The sequence below is a fragment of the Venturia canescens genome, chromosome 1, assembly GCF_019457755.1.
Source record: "Venturia canescens isolate UGA chromosome 1, ASM1945775v1, whole genome shotgun sequence".
Classification (NCBI taxonomy): Eukaryota; Metazoa; Arthropoda; class Insecta; order Hymenoptera; family Ichneumonidae; genus Venturia; species Venturia canescens.
The window spans coordinates 28,303,779-28,327,097 of NC_057421.1; the positions used below are offsets into that span (position 1 = coordinate 28,303,779).

General features: G+C 37.9%; 2 protein-coding genes across 5 annotated transcripts in view; both read left to right on the forward strand.

Moving 5' to 3' along the window:
- LOC122419048 (uncharacterized) overlaps window positions 1-5,035 on the forward strand; it is a 30,872-nt gene extending 25,837 nt beyond the window's left edge. For both annotated transcript variants that reach the window (XM_043433296.1, XM_043433297.1), the window contains exon 4: window positions 653-5,035. In XM_043433296.1, the coding sequence (XP_043289231.1) occupies window positions 653-837 (185 nt within the window). In that variant the 3' untranslated portion in view covers window positions 838-5,035. The remainder of the gene's footprint in view (window positions 1-652) is intronic.
- A 502-nt stretch (window positions 5,036-5,537) lies between these two features.
- On the forward strand, window positions 5,538-23,272 carry LOC122405666 (uncharacterized). 3 transcript variants are annotated; one of them, XM_043410585.1, is made up of 8 exons: window positions 5,538-5,966; window positions 13,921-14,262; window positions 14,344-16,071; window positions 17,006-17,172; window positions 18,030-18,192; window positions 18,268-18,531; window positions 18,825-19,046; window positions 20,253-23,272. In XM_043410585.1, exons 2-8 carry the CDS (start codon window positions 14,134-14,136, stop codon window positions 20,703-20,705), a joined length of 3,126 nt encoding a protein of 1,041 aa, XP_043266520.1. In that variant the 5' UTR covers window positions 5,538-5,966; window positions 13,921-14,133; the 3' UTR covers window positions 20,706-23,272. The 3 variants fall into 3 exon arrangements, with proteins under 3 accessions (XP_043266520.1, XP_043266521.1, XP_043266519.1); XM_043410586.1 differs by adding an exon at window positions 19,762-19,783 and having other exon boundaries at window positions 13,921-16,071; window positions 20,253-20,404; XM_043410584.1 differs by having other exon boundaries at window positions 13,921-16,071.
- The last annotated feature ends 47 nt before the right edge of the window (window positions 23,273-23,319 follow it).

A 23,319-nucleotide genomic window follows, 5' to 3' on the forward strand; every position in this document is an offset into this window, starting at 1 on the left:
TCAGAATTTCTATTCCGTATTATCCCATCGTAAAATAATTTTAAAAGAAAATTCATGCGAGCCTCAGGATCAAGTCGATTTTACGAGAAAGGCTCTTATGTCTGTGAGATATATCTGTATAATGAACAAATTAGTATGGCACGCATCAAGGGCCGCAAATAGCAAGATCAATTAGCGTTCCAACCACCCACGGGATATCTCTTGAAACCGCATTCGTTTATGAAGCCTCACAATGCCATCCATCGACATTCCTGCGGTATACAAACCTTGAATGAGGAGGAGCTACCAAAGCTCAATTCACGAATTATACCATTCCAATTCTTATTTGAGTTTGCGAAACCCACTTAATTGGACACGGCTCATTAATCGTTCAATTATCGTATATCAGCGAAGACGGTTATTCATATTTTAGTTAAAAAATTTACGTTGATGTTTATTAAACTATGGTAGAAAAATTGATTTTATGTTCTTTTCGATAAACAATTATCATTATCGATATACGTCCAGTATCCAGTTCTCTATTTCGTATCAAAATAATTGTCAACCATTCACTGGTGCTGAAAAATACTGTGGAATTAATAAGTTATTCTAGTAGTTTAAGATCGTCATAACCGAAAGATGATTGGTAAAAAATAATATTTTGGTATTTCAGGATGGCTGTACGACATCACAGGAACGTACGACCTGTCGTTCTACTTGGCAGGTTTTTTCATCGCCTTGAGTGGCTTTTTGATGCTGGTAATGCCGATAATAGAATTTTACAGAAAATGTAAATCACGAACGAACAACGAGAAGCCATCGACGAACAGGGAATTCGTCGAAATAAACAGCGTCTGAACAGACTTCCGACAAACTGCCTCTCCGAGCCTAGCAATTGAAAACAATAATGCTTGCGAATGACTCTGAACGAAAAACCATACTTTGGTTCAGAGCCAAAAAGAAGAAGCAAAGAAAAAAAATATAGAAATGGCAAAACGTCGAACACGAACAAACGACGATCGCCGATTTTCAAAGGAATTAAAAAGAAGCAACAAACAAAAGATGCTTGAAACATTTGTACGATTGTCTTCATTGAGGAATTGTCACATATAGGATTTTAGCGTAATTCTTCGTGACATCACGATTTTCGTCAACATTCTTACGAGTATTTGAGCTTTACGAAGATCCTTTCTCACGCTATTTGCGCAAAAAACAACCTCGTTATTCAATCGTAGAGGTAGCGTGTGTTATTGAAAAGCGTTTACCACACTCGAAATCTTCACTAGTATAATTCATATCGAATTATCGATATGATCATAATAATAGTACTGTTAATACTACTATTAATAACAGTGATGCTAATGAAACGAGAAGGAGCGAGGTGAGCGTGCTCTATGGAATTGTCGTACGATAAATATTATAATAAAGGTACAATAATATCATAGTCGACCAATTATCTCGTTTTCTCGTTGACGAGATTTACCATACTCTCTCGTATGTCTAACATCGATTAATGAAAAAACTCAATAGATGAAGATAAAAAAAACCAAAAATACAAATTAAGTAATAAACGCGTTTTTTGCGTCGCATTAACGAGGACAATGCGAAGAGTTATATGACAATTTAGGAAGGGTTACTAACAGCGACCTCGATACTCGTCTTTCCTCAATTTTTGAAGGTCCTTAAAGGAAATAAAAACAGGACGATAATCATAAAACCAGGAACCAGCGATTTCAAATCTAGTATTAGTCGATACTCGATAGCGTTGTTGTACAAATATAGAACGAAAATGCTTGCGTACGAGAAGATTCAAAGCTCGCGAGAAAAACAAATAAAATCGTGGCGAATGTCATGAACGATCTTTACGAAACGTTGTTCACCGTTACTTTGTGCCCTTTGAATCTGTCGACGATCAAGATATTTCGAATCTCAGGATATTGAATGCTATATATTCCGTTAAATATATATATATATATATAATATAAATATATATTCATTGAACGAACGCCGTCGAAATTACTATGACTTTGATAAAGATTCATTAATCAGTCATAATTTCGGGCATAGCACATCCTTATTCTTGTTCTCGTCTACCTATTCTATGTGTTGAGAATGTTGTATGCGGTCTTCATAAATTATCTTATTTTATCAGAATTTCCGTGCTCTTATATTGTCAAAATATTGTAAAAATCCACGATTTTGCAAAGAATTGGAATCAGCTGATTGATCGTTTTCTTATTAAAATAACAAAGCATTTCAAATATTCAGTTTGGTTTTGGTCAATCTTCGAGATAACTGCTTACAAATTTGAAGAATCCTGTAGTACCGAAATCCCGATGGAATAATGTACTGGACGGGAGAGATACTTTTCGCATGCTTGATCGATGAATGCTATTTCATTTTTTAACATCATATTCGACAAATTATATTATCTAACAAACAAATATTTTTTTCGTCCCGCGTGCCATTTGTATAAACAAAATGGTCAATTGACAAATAACGATGTTGAGAATGGTGTAAAAAAAGAACAAGTGAACACGCTATACTTTCTTCCACTCGTCTTGTAATAATTCAACATTTCGATGTGAACCGATCTAACCACGAAAATACAAGCCCACACACATGTACCCAAACAAACCCAAACACAATATTCATGTAAATAGGCATACATGTATATATAGCTTTTCTGTGATGACACCAAGATAAACCAATATAAATTTTATGAATCTTGCAAAAAAAAAGCCCATAGAACTTATAAACACATCTATTTCAATTACTACCGTAGCGTATGCGCGCGCGCTCTTTTTCACTGTAGCCGCATCATCCGATGACTCGGAGGGAGAAGAAAAATGTTGGAGAAAAAGCAGTATATTTCTATAAAACTTCTCTTTAAGACTAATGAAACGTCATCGGGAAGGGAAACGTTGAGAAGAAAAAAATATTTCAGTATTTCATTTTATCGTTAGAGCGTAGATACCAATTTTGTTTTTAATTTTTATCGTTATTTGTTTGTTTTTTTTTTTAATTGGGAAGACGAATATACGCACGCACGTTCCACGACGGTGGCAAATTATTCGAGAGCGGCCTTATCGGCGTCTTTAAAATTTACGGAGTCATATTTTACTATAAAATGAGGAAAAAAAATGAAAAAAAAACTGAAAGAAACAATAGCACTGAAAGCGGTGAGCTTGAAAGATTTCGGTTTATTTAAACAAAGTTAATTTTTCAACGATCACGGAAAAGTGATAGAAAAAATTGTTTCTTTGGTAGATCCAATTATTTACTGATGCGACTAAAGATCCTGTCGCGATCGGTGTGTGGAGATTGCAAACAAAAAACGGCGGAAAGACACATTTTAACATGTTGGAAATTGGAGTAGAAACACATTATGCAAACATGCTCGTTAGAGCGAGAAACATTCATAATCTTTGTTGAATCGTTTACTTCTATCATTTATTTGGGTACAAGATTAGCATTTGTAGAATAATTTCGTAAGAAAAAAGGCAAATACAGTATCGGACAAGATGATTGCCTAAATTGGAAATTCACTCGATTTTTGAGTGTCGTCGTAGGTTTTGACGAATCGGATTATCCGGAAAAAGTAGCTGGAACATCAGACTCACGACTATTAACGATTCGGGTAAAATTTTCTCATCGCACTCCAAAATTGAATATTTCAAGATTTGCATATACCTGCGACAACAATTCCGCCGTTGTAATCTGTTCCGCGAATAGTTATTCCGAATTTATTTATTATCATCTTAAAAATAACGAAAAAGCCAAAAAGTAATGAAAATTACGTATGTACAGTTATTTAAACACGAGAACAAAAATCGTGGGAATCTCTCGAAAGTGGCTTAATTAGGAATATTCATTCAGCATGCGACCCTGGTGGCGAGAGTTAGTCAGCGACTCAATGAATTGACTCAATTATATGCGCAACTTCTGGGCCTGAGAGGCCCGAGAAAAGTGTGCAATTCGCTATTTTATTATCGATAGAATCTTTGTATTGTGTTTCAAGTCAAAAAATGAAGAAGAAAAACAAACTTTGAAGAAAATCTTAACTCGGAGGCTCAACGTGTTCGACTAGACAGCCACGAATACGTGTGTGCTCTTAGGGTCGAGCGATTAAAATAATGTGAAAAGTATGATAGACCAAGGATGGAAAAAATATGCATGCATTAAATCAAACAATCATTCAATTACGATATTTATGGGATTATATAAGTCTGCGATTTTCAGTTAATGATAAACATTGTAGACTTGTTGACCAAGGCTCCTGTCACTGCGACGCCAGGGCCGATGTTTTTAATGAATTATCCCAATACCTTAGATTATGGATATCATTATTACGTCTGTAGACTTACTTTTTCGACTAGTACACACTACACCACAGAGACATGTGAGCAGCAGACACACGTGAACATACAAAAATACACGAAACATGTAAAAAAAAAAAGAAAACTTGTATTATCAAACCCACGTGAAATGGCGTTGATTGTTAATCGCCTCGTCTTAATTCATCAAATCGAGATTAATTCCTCATTAGATCAGGTTTTATCGATAATTATATATATGAAAAATAAATATAAAAAGAGAGAGTTTGAATGATTATAGTAATTATGATATATAAGAAAAAAAAAAACAAACCATTTTCGAATTGTATACATACGTACGTAGTAGTGATACGCGATACATAAATACGAGAAAGAAATCTATTTCAATTAAAATATATAGAACATATTTTGCCTATGTGATTTTTAATACCATTAAAGCCGAAATATCCTTATTTATTGAAGAATCAGGGGAGCAGCACGCGTGGCCCATGCGTCTCAAACTTTCATCCCATCCGATACGCGATGGTAAACACGAGATCTTCGATACAAAGTACTGTGACAAATCCTTATCTCACCTAATGATGTAGAAATATTGCGTCATCGTTCCAATTCGTTTTGAGCAACGACTATAAACGTTTTTTTTTTGTTTTCTTTCGATAATTCGTGTATGCGATATAAAATACAAGAAATAAATGATTTTCCAAACTTTCTTCACTCAATGAATTCGAGTTTACTGAAATTCTCTCGAGCGGAAGTCGCCATAAAATTCACGATTTTCTCCCATTCTTGACCGCACTTTGCGTCATCGTTTCCCTTTTTTTTTTTTTCAGCCGATACGAGGCTGCTTTTCATCCGATTTCTCTCGCATAAAATCCAGTCCCGAATATTGTTCGAGTCTGAAAAAAACCTGTGGAAAGGATTACGTCTTACCGTTTTTTTTCTTCTCCAGACGCGTGTAAATCTTTGGACTCTTATTTACATAGATGAGCGTTACACTGAGATCAGAGAGGAAACGTTATTTTCGAACGAGTAATATAATAAATCAAAGTGTCAACGGGACTTTTGACATAATTTGCGAGATCGTCTGTCGCGGTCATGGAACGCGAGGATTTCGGTATTACAAGTGCGCAAGACCGTGTGCTAGACACGAGAGACATGCGCTACGAGTTCAGGTGTTAGAGCGTACGCATCTTCACAGGGATTCCCAGTGTACGATTCGTACTCTCACGGCATAGACGCGTGTGTGGCGCTCCGAGCGTTTTTCAATAGCCGATCATCGGTTTGAAATAATAATAAATATAGAAATATTCGATTTAATGAAAAACGTAAAGGAGGATAAAAGGAGAGCCATCGACGGATCGGAACGCCCGCGTACCACGCCGGAATTTCAATAGTTTTTTCTTCATCGGTAACCATCGATCGATCGTTTTGTATATTGAGTTACGAAAGAAACGAAAATAATCAAACTTCGAGTCCTGGACCACCGGTGACGTGAGCTTGGAGCTTGCAAGGAGAAAACAAGGGAAACAGTTCAATAAAATTAGGCCGGGAGAGTATCATTCAACATAATATCTGTGAATGACGTGAGAGAAAGTCCTGCCTCGAGGACTCGAGAATAAAAAAGCACACCGAGGACTCGGGTTTCCAGTGGTGAGTTATTAGCTCCCCCTCTTCGTTGGTCCCTTGAATATGTACGTGTGTTAACAAGTGACGAATTAAAAGAAGCGTGTTGTTAGAAATATTACAAGAAACGTTACACACATACGCGCAAACACGAACGCATCGACACTAAATGTTTTATGCACGATTTTGTTTTAGCATCGAAATCCTTTTGTATTGCAGTTGGCACTGTGAGATCACTTTAGATTTCCTCCCTTCTCTCATTCTCCATCTCCATCCTCTGTACACGTAGTGGCACACCCACTGCACAATGAAGAGGTGATTATTATTTGTTTATACACCACAATAAATATCATTTTTACGTTTGTAATCTTCGGCATGTGCATTTTTTGTTTCATCAGTCGCTATCAATCTTTTAGTTGACTCCTTTTTTCTGCCTTTATAATTCAATGATAATGCGTGAATCGAGACTTTCATCGCGCTTTGTTCAATCGGAGCGAATAAGCTCACAAACGTTTCGTCAAACATTTACATGGGTGAACTTGTCGCGACATTAAGATTATTTTCTACTTATCTCAAACCCTCGAGCCTCCCTTTCTCAAAGACGGAATAAGACACGTGTGAGAGAGAGAGAGAGAGGGAGAGATATAAAGAGAGCAGGAGAGGAACGGAAATAGTTGAGCAAATTGATTTATACGAACGTGTGCCTCGAGACTGTCAATCATTTTTTTACATTCACGAATATTTCTTTCGAATCTCTCGCTTGTGTGTACAGATATAGAAATAGATTGTATATTTTCCAGCAACGATATCTTAACGAGACACGATGATCGACGCGATAACTCCCCGCTCGATCACACTTTCATGAAAGTCATTTCATGAAAATACGTATCGACATTTTGCTACGATTAGTCAAGCATATCACCTCGCTTTTTAATGTGTCAGGGACGCCATTGCTCAATGATTTTGGACGGATTTCAATTTTGCCAATGAAAGGAATCTCTGATTTCAGGAATGATTTTCTCCCTTTGTTCATTCATTCGATTTCGCATACATTTCACATTTTGTCTATGGCTCCCTCTGGCATTATTCGAATTTTGAAATATTCTCGATAGGACGAAGCTTGCAAATATTTCTGTCCGATACAATAACCCTTGGGGCCGTCGACGTTGAAGTTTGCAACGCTGGAGTCCAACGAAACGGACGAAAAAAGATTTGTAATTCACCAATTTTTTATTTCACGAATCATTGGTGTAGGTTGGAAAACGACAAATTTCAAATCCGGGAGGAAACAAAATTGGAGACTTACTGGAATTATTCGAGACTTTTTTCAGAGCATTTCGTTGGACTCATTTCGTGCAGTGCTCATCCCATTCGTCTCGTTACTTCCGTTCGTATCGCATCGATATCTTCGAAATGATCATTTATTTCGAAAGAGCTCGCTCCATTCTTGGTTCTTGAAACTTCGTGTAAATAATATCCTCAAACTTTCACGCACTCCATCAGACCATCAACGATTTCGTTCATCATGAAGTTCCTTATTCTCACACGATAGTCCGAGGAACAAAAATGGAAAACGCGTCTCTTGAGTGGAAAAGGACACGAAGACGACCTTCGAGGTTTTCCCACAGGACAATGACTCTTGTACCGTGTGCTATCGGTTTCGCCCGATATCGCACCGGATTCTTCGCTCCGTCAATTGACATTTACTCATGTTTATCTCCAGCGTGCTGATAAAAGGTTTCGCATCTGTGCGTCGAAGCACAGACGAAAATAAAAAGCGAGAAAAGGAGGGAGAGAGCCCTTTCGATTCTTGACACGTCAACTCGAAAGAAAGACTTGCATACACACGGAGCTTTTTTCGCACAAAAGATTACGAGCGAGTGACCCTGGTCATCAGAAATCTCCTGCTTAAAGTATATAGTACGACGCTGAAATTGGTATAACGAGATTAGTGTCGTGCAGTGCAACTCATTGATTAGTCAGCGCGAGCCTCGTTAACATACACTCGAAATAAAATGTAGCATTCTCAACGTCACTTATATACTTTGATAGAAGAATGTGAGTATTTATTTTCGAGCGTGTCGTGATCCGAGAATTTTTCAAGGCCACATAAAAAGTAATCAATTAGACACGCGTTGGCGCACACAGACGCACAACGAATGAAAATAAAAAATTTTCTTTATCATCCCCTCCGGGCATGATTGATCACCGAGAGAAACGTATGTATACGTTTGTCGACATTTACAAGTACTCAAGAAATTTCTCATGATTATACTGCTTGATTATAAGGGAGAAACACTTCGACTGGGGAATCGTGAAGTAACGATTGGATAATAGATTTTTATTAGTTCGTTAGCAGGTTGTAAACCGAGAAAAAAAGTCAGAGGGTGCCAATGAAATGTATGATCATCACGAGGTTAAACATGATTGAACGAAAGGTTTTAGATCAAACTGCAGATACATTCTCTCCGAAAACATTGCGGTTAAATGAAGAAACCTTTTTCAATAACATCAAGTGCTATTGAATCAACAATTTTTTTTTCCAGTGCACTACCAACTTTTTTCAATTTTTTTATTTAAGTGTAACTTTTATGAATTAATGGGCTGGAATAATGAATGACGGAAGGTAATCCAATAAACTCCAAGTTTATTGAATTGACGTAACTACATTCTCCGAGGCTACAAAGAATTATAAAAAAATGCAGATGAGAAGATGCTAGTTTGATATATTTCTGTGGACGTATGTGCCGAGAATATGGTTGTCGTAAATCAAACTCGCGCGCTTCGAAGGAAACCCGTTGTATGTGGAATTTTTATAGTCGTGTCTACAGTAGCGTGGGTTTTGCGTACTTAATTCACTGGGATTGCCTCATTTACAGGCGTCCCTGTAAATGTACGTACGTTCACTGTACGATGAATTGGTATGAAATTTTAACGAATTAAAACTGCTTACTTCCGGACGTTCGACAGAACGAAATAACGTTGAGGACGCGTCAACGCGTTCACAACATTTTATCTTACATTCGGTTTAATAGCATTCCTTCCTTCGATAAGAGAAACAAAATTCAAGTTGTGCATGATAATTATTGACGTTGAGGAGATACGATCTCGTATTCGAGTTACGATATTATGGTGAGCGTCTCGAAAACAAAATTATCGATATTCCAGTCGATCGTACGGAGAATCATTGCTCGGATTGCCGTTCCTCAAAACTCACGACACCGAAGTTTGCAACTCGAATTCAACGAAATGAAGGAAAAAAAAGATAATTCATTCGCCAATTATTTATTCCACGAATCATTGGTGTAGGTTGAAAAACTAAAAATTGCAAATTCAGCAGAGAAACAAATTGGAGATTTACTGGAATTATTAGAGAATTTTAAAACATCTCTTCGTTGGACTCCAACGTTGCAAAGTTCAGTGTCATCAAAACTCTACTTATCGAAATAAAAAAGGCAACGCGTACGGTTCGAAATTCCGATGAAATGTTTCCTAAATTTATTTATCCACTCGAAGCAAAAATATATCGATTAATAACGGTGCACTCATGCCGAGTGTGTTGTACCATTCGCGTGCTCACACTACTTATTCATCTCTCAATCGACGCTTCAGACGCTATATGCCTGACGTATCGATTACCTTTACTACTTGAGTGAAGCGACGCTGAAATAGGCGCGTTTCAGTCGCCTCCCATGTACTTTACCTCCCGTCGTAAATACTACTTCGATCATATAGTAAAAGCTATTTTTATAAAAGGCTTTGTATCATCGCAGGATCGAACTGTGATTGATCCTTTTTCTTTTCCAGCGAGATGTTCTCCTGACTAAATATTTGCTGCAAGCAAACCTGGAGCATTTCGATTTGTTTTATGTCTGGGGTTTATTTATTAATCACGTTAATGACTTTCGCGTTTACTGAAGCTCGCGATTCGATCAACTTCATTTCACATGCTATTGATTATCTCGAATATCCATTTACTGAAACGGTAATAAACAATCAAGTTGAATTTCACATAGTTTCGATTGTGCGATGACAATCGTAAAGAAAAACGTTGCTCGATGGGTTGCACGATAAATCAGTATTTCAACGGAGATTCATGAACACCGATGAATTTAGCTAGCTCAAAAACATTGTAAGAAACTCCATTAATCAGTGCGACCAAATCTGCATGAACCGACGAAATTATTCTCGAATCGATACTTTCGTCGGCTGAAAAATCCCACAACTCGACAAATTAGTATAATCGAGTTTGCGCACAGTGTTTATGCAATCGACTGATTCGTGAGCTCGAAAACAGCAAAAACATTTTTTCAATGACTCGGCCAAGTTTCGTCTCGACGCTAAAAATCTCTTGGGGAGCGACTGCGTCGGAATCGTCTCGTTTCACCCAAAGTCTTTTTGCGGCTCGTTCGATGTTGACGCTAAACTACGGGCTCTGCGAGCAAAAGTTTCTCCTCCCATCCACGAATCTTCCCTCTCGAAGAAAAAAGCTCTTGCGTCACTGTTTCTTGAGGCAAGAGAAACGACGAAGGTTACGAAGGAGCCAAAGACTCGGGAATCGGAGGGCAGACGTCGGCGAAATCGCCTGAAATTTATTCACATTCACAAAAAGCATGCTTTTTTTCTTTTTCAAATATACATACTTTTTGTTATTCCCTCTCTCGTGCTAACCAAGGCTCTCGTATGGCGGTCCGGAGACTTGAAAATCGACCGGTCGGTAGTCATGGCAACACCCTTTTCAAAGCCACCCATTTACCCTCGCATCAACCCCCATCCATTTTATTCGTATACGTGTATATATACGGAGCGTTTCATCCCTCTTTACTTTTCTTTCCGTCTCTCTTATCCTTCTCTCTGACGCATGTTATGCTTGGTGGTACGTCATAAGTAGCCTCGTGATCCGTCCTCGCATGTAGTTACAGTTATACGTTCGTGGAACAGTACTAACTCGAAAAAATAAGAGTTTCAATTTTCAGCTGATTTTTCATCCCTGCTGCGATTTATTACTCGATATCTCCAGTTCTGACTGGGCACAATGAATTCTGAGAAAAAAGACATTCGTTCGTAACCACGCTCTAGACATCGGGATCGATTTTCATGTTTCTTTGCACTCGCTGTTTCCCGATATTTTTTTAATCAATTCTACTCGATAAGGTCCCTCCGAGATATAGCGACATAGTGCAATTCATTATTGATTAGCTGCATTCGTTGTACTCGCCGGTACGAACGTGATAAAAAGCAAGAGAAATCTTTCGCTTGTTTTATTGGGTCAGGGTCCCAAGATAAGATTTTTTGGACGTCCAATTAACTTACTTGACTTGAGAAAGTTGTGGAAAGTTTGTGAATAATTCAGGGTTCTTCTGTGCTTTTAGATTCTCAATTATATAATCGAATGCGGTTGTGAATTTACGATGATTTTGTTGTAATCGTTTTTTCGGCATTGAAGTTTCATACGTTGTCATACAGTGATGGAGTTTTGTTTTTTAATCGCAGAAGAAAAGTAATTCAATCTCATCGTCCGGATCCTTGGTGACGCTTTCGAGGAGCGATGACTCTTTTGTGTCCTAGTAGCTTCGACATGCTTAATAAAACGTTACGAACGTTCCAACTTATTTCCGCGCGTCGGTAGATTGATGATGCTCCTGTAACAATTAGCTGAGCAATCATCGTCGAGCAGCCAATGTGTACCTCGACGAGTAAGAAGATTGCACTCGTTTTAGTACCGATGTAATCTTCTGTAGATTCGTTTGAAGAGTGTTCATGGAGCTTCATCCAAAGTAAATCGAGGGTTAATGATCGAGGCATATATTTACCTCCTCGAAGATTGGCGGAGTCCTAATCGAGGGTTCAAATCGCAATTATTTTGTTTTTACATTAGTCGCGCACGTGTTCGGCACTTGACTAACGGTCGAGAGATCGTTCGCATACGGTTTTTTCTACTGAGAAGTGCCCTCGTCCATCGTCAGCTATTTCGTCAGTGAATACTAATTGGGCTTAGAGCAATCAAGGCTAGATGGTAGATAGCGTGGCATAGAACAATCGTAAAAACGACTGTGAACTTAAACTTAAAGACGTCCCTCCCTGCGACGCAGATCGATGACCCACTGGCACAAATCGCATTGACCTTTCGTTCATTTCGTGCATGTTTACGTAACATGTATACATACAGGATGTATAGGAATCCAGCACGTTTTTCTATGTTTTCACATTTAATTTCATAATTACACGAACGTATTGGGTAAATTGTATGAATATATTCATGAGTCATGGGGAGGGCGTTTTTTGCGTTGGGGAATGGAGCTCCGGTGCTTGGAAGGGAGTGAAATGAAATTTCAACAGTCGTAGGATTAGAGCGACTAAAAATAGATTTTTATGCTTCGTTGTCAAATTAAAATCCTTCTTATTTGAGAATTAAATATGACGCAGGTGAAATTACGAGAGTAAAACGAAGATCATGACAATAGCCACAAAACTTGGAACTACAATTCTTTATTCTTTTTTTTTGTCTGAGTGTGTATTAAAGTAGTTCATGCATGAAACGATTTTCTTAAGAAAGTCTTGATATTCGCACAGAGTTTCAATGGGTAGTAGACTGACGAGCATATCAAATTTTAAAGGGCTCGCGTCTTATTGGTTATTTGGATAACCGTATTTAAATATGAAGAAAAATACACAGGAGTATAAAAAATCGTTTACCTTTCCATATAACGAATGAACACTTCTTATGAAAGGTTGGGGAAAAAATCGAGACGATTGATTTACAAGTAATAAAGATATATTACGTTAAAGATTGAACGAAATTGGTAATGAGCTCTCGTGTAACCTCACATCTGCTTATTTTGGTACTTTGTGTCTTCTTGGCTTGGGCCATTCCTGCCATAGCCTTCGGTCTTTTCATTGATATTTTTTTATTGATCCATTTCTCTTTGTGTTTTCCCTTTGCGCTCTCTAAAGCGATTTTTTACATAAAAAAAACTATAGTATTTTAGCCAGGGACGAATGAAATTTGGGGTTCAGTCAGTGATGGATTCCCGATTAATTAATGGCTTGTAATAAAAAATTTATTTACAATTTCGAATTAATAACTCTGACATTAATTTAAAGTGATGTCGTAAATATCGATCCAATTTAGACACCCATAAAATACAATCCTTCGGGCACCTTAATTGCAAAGTTTGAAAAAAGTTGTTCCAAATTCCTCCATGTCGGTTCATCACTTAAGATTTTGAGGCGGATTCGAGAAAAATAATTCATCGATAATCTCGATTTACGCATATCATATTTGAATTCCAAACACTTTCATTTGTGTTAATATTTCATTATTTTCAGCCTCATTTTTTGTTTTACTTTCAGGATATTTGTATAATTTTATTTTCGCTATTTTTATGCGTACATATTGCGTAGGTTATTGACTTAATTAGTATTGTAATGTTTTTGTAATATTTACGGTATATTTGCTCACGTCCAGTTTCGCATGCACCTTCCTACGCCTAATCTCGCATGTTTGCCCGATATGGTTATTTAACATTACATCGATGGTAAGTGGACAAAAAACGCAACGAGTACAAGTTTTTCGCTATCATTGACACTCGTCCGGTGGAATAGTAATTTTTTTTTTTTTTCTATTGCATGTTGCACTCGAAAAAGCTTTACCAAAAAATACAATAAAATTTTGCAGTTTTACCGACAATCACTAATTTATTAATGGCGAAAAATTTTTATGCGCTGATAATAATCGATACATTTTTTGCAGTACTTTGCCTTCGTATGATTTAAAGATTTTCATCAACAACATTGTATTTTTATTCGACAAGCATTGTACAAATTAAGCCAATGAAAAAAAATGATGCATCACATTCATTGTCAAGTTTCATCAATTTAAAATCACATCATCATCATCAGCGATTGTGAGTCATGAACTAAAATAAATTGTATTTTTTCTTTTTTCGAAAAAAAAAATGAAAAAAAAAAAAAAAAATAGGCCACGAGACCGCAAGGAGCGTGTATGCTGAGGCATCCGACAATCAAGGGCCCGTCAACGACCGGTTGGGAGGTCCTTATGGTAGCTGAAGATTCGACGAGAGGCATCAAGTGCAAGAATCAAGAGCTCAAGGGCTGGCCCCGTCGTTGGAGTCACACGTCGGCAAGCAACAGTTATATTTAGAAAAGCGAAGATTAGCCGACATATAATATAATGTCGGAGAGGAAGAAAAACTTGCTAAGTGAAAAAAGCACGAGGGCGACTTCGACGAGTTCGGGGCCATCGGAACTGACGAAATTGGAATCGATCGCCGGTGGAACGATCGGCAAGCATAACACGGGGGTATGTGTCACTTTGCCCAATCACTGTAACAACAATTGCAACAATAATAACAACAACAACAATAACATCAGTACGAATCAGAACAATAGTTTGACGAGCCCAACGAGAAAGGAGGGTCTGTACGCGAAGAAGGGAGAAAGTAATCAGAGACCGAGCATATACGCGAGCAGAGATCACGGGATATCGAGAAGGGACAACGATTCGTTTAATTCGATAACGAACGAGGCTAGAGACCAGCTGAAGAGGGGACCGGCGCCGATCGTCGTTTGGCAAAATGGAAGCCCAACCGTGTTCCCAAGCTCGCCGATCAAAACACCCGAAACGATGGATTCGTCGTCACGAACGAATCACGAAAACGAGGAAACGACGAGCAGAACAACAACGCTGTCGAAGAGTTCAGGAATCGGGCAGGATTACATAAACACCGAGGATCTGAGCAGTCTCGGGGACGAACGTTTGCTGCCATCGACACCGGCCCTAACGATCGATCGCAGTGTCGAATCTCTCTCAGCCGATAAGGAAACTTATCTCGACACGAGCCCCGAGCCCTTGTCCATACGCTGCAAGGATCTCAGCCTCGGAGATGATCTACGAGATCGCATCGAGCTCTTGAGTCCTGGAACGGATTGCACCGAGGATCGCATACCGGCAACCCCCGCTGACAGTTATCTGACATCGCCGAACTTGACGGTCGGCCCAAGTCCGACCGGCAAGAGTTATACGACCATCGACAAATCATCGATCGACTCAACGAGGCCACTGAGCTCCGAAAAAACCCACGGCATTCTGGTACACCGGAAATATAACGAGCCCGAAACAACCATTACCTCAAATTACAATTACAACGATAATCATCCTTGCGAGGTCAGATACAAAGATTCGATAGATGGCTCGGAGAGCGTGCTCAATGGATACGCCGCCGGTGACGACGTCGAGGAAAACGAGGAAGACGTCAGACTCCCGAACGGAAGAAAAAAACCTAAAATTCCTGACGGTGGATGGGGCTGGATGGTCGTACTCGCCTCCCTCGTTATATCGATGATCGCCGACGGTGTCTCATTCAGCTTTGGTCTTTTGTACATAGAATTTCTGCAGGCGTTTGGCGCATCCAAGTCAAAAACCGCGTGGATCGGCTCGTTGTTCATGGCTGTACCGCTCCTCTCGGGTCCGGTTATGTCCGCGCTGGTTGATCGCTACGGTTGTCGAAACATGACTATTTTAGGTGGTCTCGTTTCGGGACTTGGCTTCGTACTTAGCTCGTTCAGCAATAGCATCGAGGTAATGTACCTGACCTTTGGTGTCATTGCGGGACTCGGTCTGGGTCTGTGTTACGTAACTGCCGTCGTGAGCATAGCATACTGGTTCGACAAGAAGAGAACTCTAGCTGTAGGTTTAGGAGCATGCGGTACAGGCGTTGGAACGTTTCTTTACGCTCCAATGACGACCTTCTTCATAAACGAATACGGCTGGCGCGGCACCTGCTTACTGCTGGCTGGCACCTTCTTCAATCTCATCGTTTGCGGCACCGTCATGAGAGATCCCGAATGGTGGGTTCTTGAACAAGAGAAACAGGCACTCGGATCACCGAGGAAATCCATGGCGAGATCCGAAGGCGGAAGATCCTCGACCAGTCAGTTGGAAGAGTTTCCTGGCGTCGAGGAACTTAGGAGATTACTCAAGAGTGGAAAAGCACCGGAATATTTGTTACAGAGTCTCAGAACTAGCACCGAAGCTCCGAGCAACGGCGAGGGTGGTACAACTTTCAGAAGCGTCGTCAATTTACCAACCTTCGTCAGACAGAGCGAAAAAGTACGTTTCGTCTTTCTCAAACAATGCTTATTAAGGTGGAACGGTAGCATGTTTCGAAAAAAAAGAGATTTTTATGCAAATTGGTAGATACGTTCGAAGGTGTGTAAACTATTTGCTCGCGAAATTTTAACGGATTCGACCGTAACGATTCTGAGAAAATTGAATTAATTTTTTACATTGGATCTCATGGAAAAGCGAAAAAACAACGGAAAAAAACATTGAAAACCTACTGTTAAAAAAGCCACGTTTTCATGCACCAATTGTCAAGATATAACTCTCGTGGAATTTGCAACGATTTCACCGTACCGTTTATCTGCAATGTGCAAAAGAATATGAACAAACGAAGTTTGTCTCTTTCTTCTGGCGGAGACAGCTTCAAACGCGGCAACGTCGCATCCATCAACGCATTCTCGCATAGCTATATATAAACAGTGCGACTTACAGCTTGCCCTTGAGCAGAGCAGCCAACAGTCAAAAACTGAAGTCATAACCCTGCGTTGCTGCTGTCAATGCAAATGTTTGATATTTTGAAATATAAAACAAGAAGTTTTTTCGCCAAAATGGTTGAAATTTTTCATCTAAAAATACACGATTATCATTTTTTTCATGTAAATTGAAAACCAGAAACTAAATTCACTCGCAGTTGGTAAGACGAGAGACTTTCCATGTTAAAGCATAGGTTAAAGCTCTCTCTCTCTCTCTCTACCGTTCTACCTTAATCTTCCTTGCTGGTATTGCAGTTGTTAGAACAAGAGTCTTCGTGCATTTTTACAATCTTTCGAATGGATAGTCGAATTTGAGACAATTGAGAACTGAAAATGAAGCATCTCTTGTACTGCATTACTGACCAACAATTTTATACTACTTTCAATTCTTTGCTCAAGCTCATCGCAATTAATGGAACCGTTCTTTTTTTGCCTTTTCCTACTATTAGGTTCCTCTGGAAGTTCTAGAATCACTCTCGGGCAATTCGAGATTGTATAACGTCATTTTGGAGAATTATCCGAGTCTTCTTTTATGCAGAAGTATTTCGGATAAAAACCTCGATGACTCAACACCAGAAGTATGCAACAATAAGAGCGGCGTTACAATGTCCATGAGGTTACAAAACTGGTCTGCTATCTGCATCCTGCACTTTTTTCGTTTATTTTTTAGTATTATTATTTGAGCTAACAAAATACGAGGATAAGACAAATCGTGTTTTCTATTCAGCACTAACAAATGGAGTATTTTATGTTTTATTATTTTTTACCGCCCTCCGTAGATGTTTCATTATTATTTGATATTTTGTTTTTTTACGAATGTAATTATTTCCGTTTTCGAGATATTTTCAAATAAACTCTCCAAGGTTTTATTTAGTTTCATTTTGCGTGTTGCACAAGCTGCATATAAAAAAAGTGCATGGAAAAAATTAGAGCTGAGTAAATTTTTCTGTGAAAATTATGCCAAACATCACCATAAAATACTTTGGAACGTGCACAAACAGTTTTATTATTTTCTCGATAAAAGTTGAAGTACGAATTCTTATTTTCATGGAATGAAAAAAATGTTGTTTATCGAACAGAATTCAATGATTTCAATGAAAATATGTGAATTCGGTTATATTTTTTTTTTATCAATGGCAAACGATTCAATTCATTCAACGCAAGGGGATCAAATGTTTTTTTTTTTTCAAAACGTTAATATCCATAAATTTTATAATGCTGCAAAATTTTTCAATTCATGTAAAACATATTTGACTAAGCATCAAAATTGCTAAGTTCGATTGGGAAAGTTGATTTCACGATCCATGAAATTTTGGTGCATTCGATTGGGTTTCGCGAGTGATGAAGCTTGCAGGTCTGCTAGCGTTTCCTATGTTTGCCTTAGTGATTTTCTAAATAGAGATTTTCCTGTGTACTTCGGATTGATCGAATTCTCTTCGGAATATGCCTGATCAAACGATTTATGCAATTCAGGATCAAGCAAGCTACGGATCAAGCAAAGCAGCCTATGATGATTGGAAAAGATTCTCATCCTGATTCCCATCATGCATCCACGAAAGTTCTCGCTACTCGTAGAATGTCGAAGAAGGATCTCGAGCAGATCAACCCACTTCTTGCAAAAGAAGTTGCCCAAGCTGTGAGTAGGATGATTATTTATGAACGTGGAGCTTTGGAAGATGGTACAAACGAATGATTTTTTTACTTGATACAGGTTGCCGAAGCTGAAAAAATCAAAACTCATTCGAGGCACCATCTCCCGGGCATCGGAGTTGGAGTCGTGAGGACTGATTCGCTTCCATGGCTCAGACGACAATTCAATACGAATACTCACTATTTCAAGGATATTAGAGTTCATAGAAATTCGGTGATGTACCGGGGTGCAGTTTTGAATCTTCACAAGTACAGATTACGAGCGAGCAGCTGTCCTGATATTTACAGGAACAGCATGACTACTTTGGCAAAGGAAAATGAAGAGGTTCGTTTATTAAATTCATTTTACCATTTTTCTTGTGATTTTTCAGCCAAACGTTGTTCAACTATGAAAAATTGGTTTTTTTTCGAGACGCTCAGGCTTCGGAAATTCAAATTTATTGGTTACGATAATCGTTGAACTGAAAGGAGAGTATTTTAACATTATTTCTTTCAGCAGAAACGAATTTTCGTTTTCGGAATTGAAAAAAATGTTTTTCATCTTTAAGTTCTCTTGTGCTTCGTACCTTTTACAGTTTGATGAATATTTAGTAAGTAACGATGAATGAATTTTGACAGAAATGGTATAGCGAATTGGTGGATTTGCTGGAGGGCATGATGGACTTTTCGATGTTTCTTGAACTTCATTTTCTCCTGTTATCGTTATCGACGATTCTCTTATTCACCTGGTTCATCGTGCCTTACTTCTATCTTGCCGAACACCTTACCCGCAACGGTTATTCCGAGTCCGACGGGGCTAATTTGCTAAGCATCATCGGCATTACAAACACGATTGGAATGGTGAGTTGCAAATATTCCGGTGCATTTTGCCACTTCATTTGAATAATTGAATACTTGACAATCCATTTAAAATCCAATTTAAAAATAGCCATTCTATCCCCATAACGGGAGATAATCGGTTGGATAATCTCTACATAATAAACTGATACTTTTCGAAAGATTATTTTCTAAACATCGTATTCATAAAAGGGAAAAATGTTGGTAAAAATCCTGATTTGAAGGGTTTTTTTTATCTCAAATTCGAGAAAAATTTATTTCATTTTTGGACACAAAGCTTTCTTCATCCAAAAACTATGGTCACAGCCAATCTAATTAGTCTAATTTCGTTAAATGATTCGCGATCCCAATGACAGCAATGTGCTAGAAAGAAAAATGCAATTTTTTCTTCAATTCGATTTTTTCAAAGCAAAAAAAACGAGTAAATTGTAACGTATTTCAACACTTCGAGAAGTAAGGCCTGAAGCATTTGAATAATTCATTTGGCCAGAATAACAACCGTTCTCTTCACAACTCTACTCAAAAACAACGCTGCTCCAAGCAGCCCTACTCTCAAATTTGCAAAATCAATACAACCCCATGTCTCCTCTCGTCATTAATAATCTGTGTTATCCGCCTAGACACGTTAAAGAATAGAGACATTATTCGCGCATAAAATAAAAATCTTTAGAGTAGAAATGTTATCAAGTAGATTTATAAGAGTAGATTTATGTTGCAGCAAGTCAACAATTCTACTCTCAGTAAGTGTATCCAACAACAGTTCTCCTCTAAATACATGTTTAAAGAGCGGAATTTTTATCGAGTAGAGCTGTGATGAGTATACTTATAAATAGCTGCTAGTCAACAACTCTATCGGTAGCCATTCTCGATAACTCCGCTCCTTAATAACTGCGGATCTACGTAGAGAACGTCTACCCTCCTTAATATATCTACTCCAGTGTGATATTTAATCCCCAATATCTCTGCTCACGATGATTTCAGAACATATCTTATCTTGATCAGAAATATTGAAGATTATGGATTATACATGAATAGACGTAGAGATGTTATGAATTTCGGAGTAAATATTTGAGCAGCAGAGTTTTTTTCGAGTAGAGTCGTTAAGAGGGTGGTTCTTATTCTGCCATTTGTTTGCTCTAGCAATTTTTCCAGTAATGTTTTCTCGAATCCTCCTTCCTGTGAAATAACAATTGTCCTTTTATTTCGTAGATCGGTCTCGGTTGGGCAGGTGATCAGCCCTGGATGAATGTCAGCAAGACGTACACGTGGTGTTTGATAGCATGTGGTATAGCGACGATTCTGATGTCGATATTTACGCATCATTACGTGCTGCTAATGATAACGTCAGCCGCGTTTGGGTTATTTTTCGCGAGTAATTTTAGTTTTACGCCGGTAATACTAGTCGAGCTTATACCATTGGAAAGATTTACAACGGCGTACGGTTTGAGTCTGCTGTGTCAGGGTATAGGAAATTTGTTGGGTCCGCCATTGGCTGGTTGGTTATTTGACGTGACGGGCTCATGGGAGTTGTCGTTTTTGATGGCCGGTGGTTGGATAATACTGTCGGGTTTGTTAATGGGTATTATACCGTACACGAAGAATCGTAAGATCTGGGGATCGGGTCCTGTCGAAATGGAACGAGATAGAGACTGCATGGCGTAGATTTTTATGAGATTTCAACTCACTCAGTTATAGTCTTATTCGTATATAGCAATGTAAAGAGGGGAGAGAAAAAACGAATAACCAGGTAAATTTGCGATCCGAATGATTCTGTACCATAAGTGTGTTATTTTTATTCGGTCGAAATTTACACGGGATTGAAACGAGAGTATCAGAGAATTCGTTGAACATTCTCTCACTCGAATTTCGTTCGATGATACGTTATTGCTGTTAAGTTTCAATTCGATCAATATTTTCACGTTATTTCTAGCCAAGCCGCTAGAATCTCTTAGAAGAAAACAAATAATAATGAATGTATATTAGCAAGTGAAATTGTACAGTTTGAATTTGGAGGAAATTATATACTTGCCAGCGTCCAGGATTCATGTTGTAATTAATTAAAAATATTGAATTATGTCGCGTTATGATCTCTCCGGGAGCCTTCGTTTCCTTCGAGGCTTCTTGCGTTTGCCATGGAATTATGTAATAATATCAAGGAATTCATTTGATTTATTGGAACATAGCACGAGAGTTGCGTGAAAATATAAGTGAAATTGGTGCTACTTTAATAACATGCTTCTTGACGGTAGTGTCGTTGAATTTTATCGCTGATGCCCTCTGTATTGATTCTGGCCATTAAAAACTCTGTTCAAACCACGAAATTTACATTTCGGTGGAAAATTTGAAAGTTTGTTTTTTCTTCACAACATTTTCGATCGTTTTCGGCACGATTGTCGTGGAATAAAACGTCTATAAATGAGTCGCAATAATTCACCGTATTGAAGTTTCGTTAAAAAACGTACTTGAAAATATATATATTTTTTTTCAAATAGCAAAACCAGTATCCCGTACAGTTTCCTCCACTTAGATTCATAATTATAAATTTCGAAATTAGTATTTATTCATCTTTCGTGCAATAAAAAAAGAAATGTTTTTCATCTCGAATAAAGGGCGTTGGTGTTAAAATTCTTTGATACTCTTATATAAAGGACCACCTTGTTGAACGAAGAGTCGATCGAAAAGATGTAGCTGTACTACATACGCTTATTATGTTTTACGAACAATGAGAATAAATTTATTCATCGAACTGTCCGTACATACGTATTACATAAATGAAATATATTTACAAGGAATAAAAACAAAAAATAAGGATAAGAGAACGAAAACAATCCTGTCGTCAAAGCGGATCGTAGACAATCCGTGAGCGCGTTTAACGCAATGCATTTTTTGGAGGTTCAATTTTTTCGCGTCGATTGATAGAATAGAAACTCAATGACCCAAGAAAACAAACAAACAACAACAAACTATGAAAATAAATTGAGCAAAACGAATAAAAAATAAAAAATAAATAAAAAAAAAAGAAAATTAAAAAAATGACGAGAATTTTGGAAGTTTTACAACCGACCGTATGCCTTCAATTAACCAAGAAACTAGAAATAACGAAAAAGAAGGATTAGAAAAGGGAGAACTGTAAAGAATTTTAGTCAATACAATATAAACTCGATAGCTAGTATCGTATGTCCAATGTGTAAACTTTCAAAGTTGGAATTATTATATATATATATTATATATGTATATATATACATATACTGATGGTATATATACAAGTCGGATCTGTGATGAACGTCGACTCTGAACACTTGAGACTGCCAAGTCCTAGTATACTGGGCCTATATGTAGTTCAATAATTAAACAAAAAGAAAACCCAGCCATAGAAAAAATAAAAAAATTATGTGAAGAAAAAAAAGGAAAAATTAGTCGAGCAATGAATTGCACTATCTCGCGAGAATTTTCTGAAAATTTATCGCTCGGACGACTCAATTGGTGGTAAACTAAAAATGTTGGCAATTTATGATATGATCCAGGACACTCCAAGTGGAATATCAATATTTTTTAACTCAATAATAAAAACGATATCGTAGTGTAACAACAACAATTTTATTACACAAAAGTGTAACGAGCAAGTATATTTTTGCTGGAAGTCCCAAACATTGGTCACCGACTCATAAACCTGATCGAATGAAATTGTAGTTGTTCAGTGATTATTTTCATGCGTCGCAACGTTCACAGTCATCCCCTCGCCAGGACTAAACGAAAAATGATGATATCGCGGAGTAACAAAGTGGCGAGTAATAAACGCAGTGGTCGATTCTTGACTGTGAATAAACTTTCGGACCAACGAATATGTTCGTTCGAAAGTTAATGGAATGACTTTTTTATATATCTTCTTTACTTAATTAGTAATTCGTAAGAAACTTTTTTTACTTACGGAGCTGACAATTTTCAAGAGGGAATTAATGAATTGTTGATTCTCCCACTAGCTATGATTGGTCACGAAATTTCAGAATGGAGAGGCCGACTGAGGCCGACTATTCGAAAAATAATAAAGCAAAGAGATGTTCTATTGTGAAAATTGAAAACTCATTCGTTATCTCAGATAAGAGGGATCTTCGCAGGTTCTTCTGTCGAACGAATTGATCGATTCATCATTAAATTCTATTAGAAATATATACACCTATTATATTTGATGTAATATCCTGCATCGGAAAATAAAAAAAAAAACAAACAAACAATTTTCGAAATTTGTAATCAGACGTCCATCGCTAACTCTACTTTT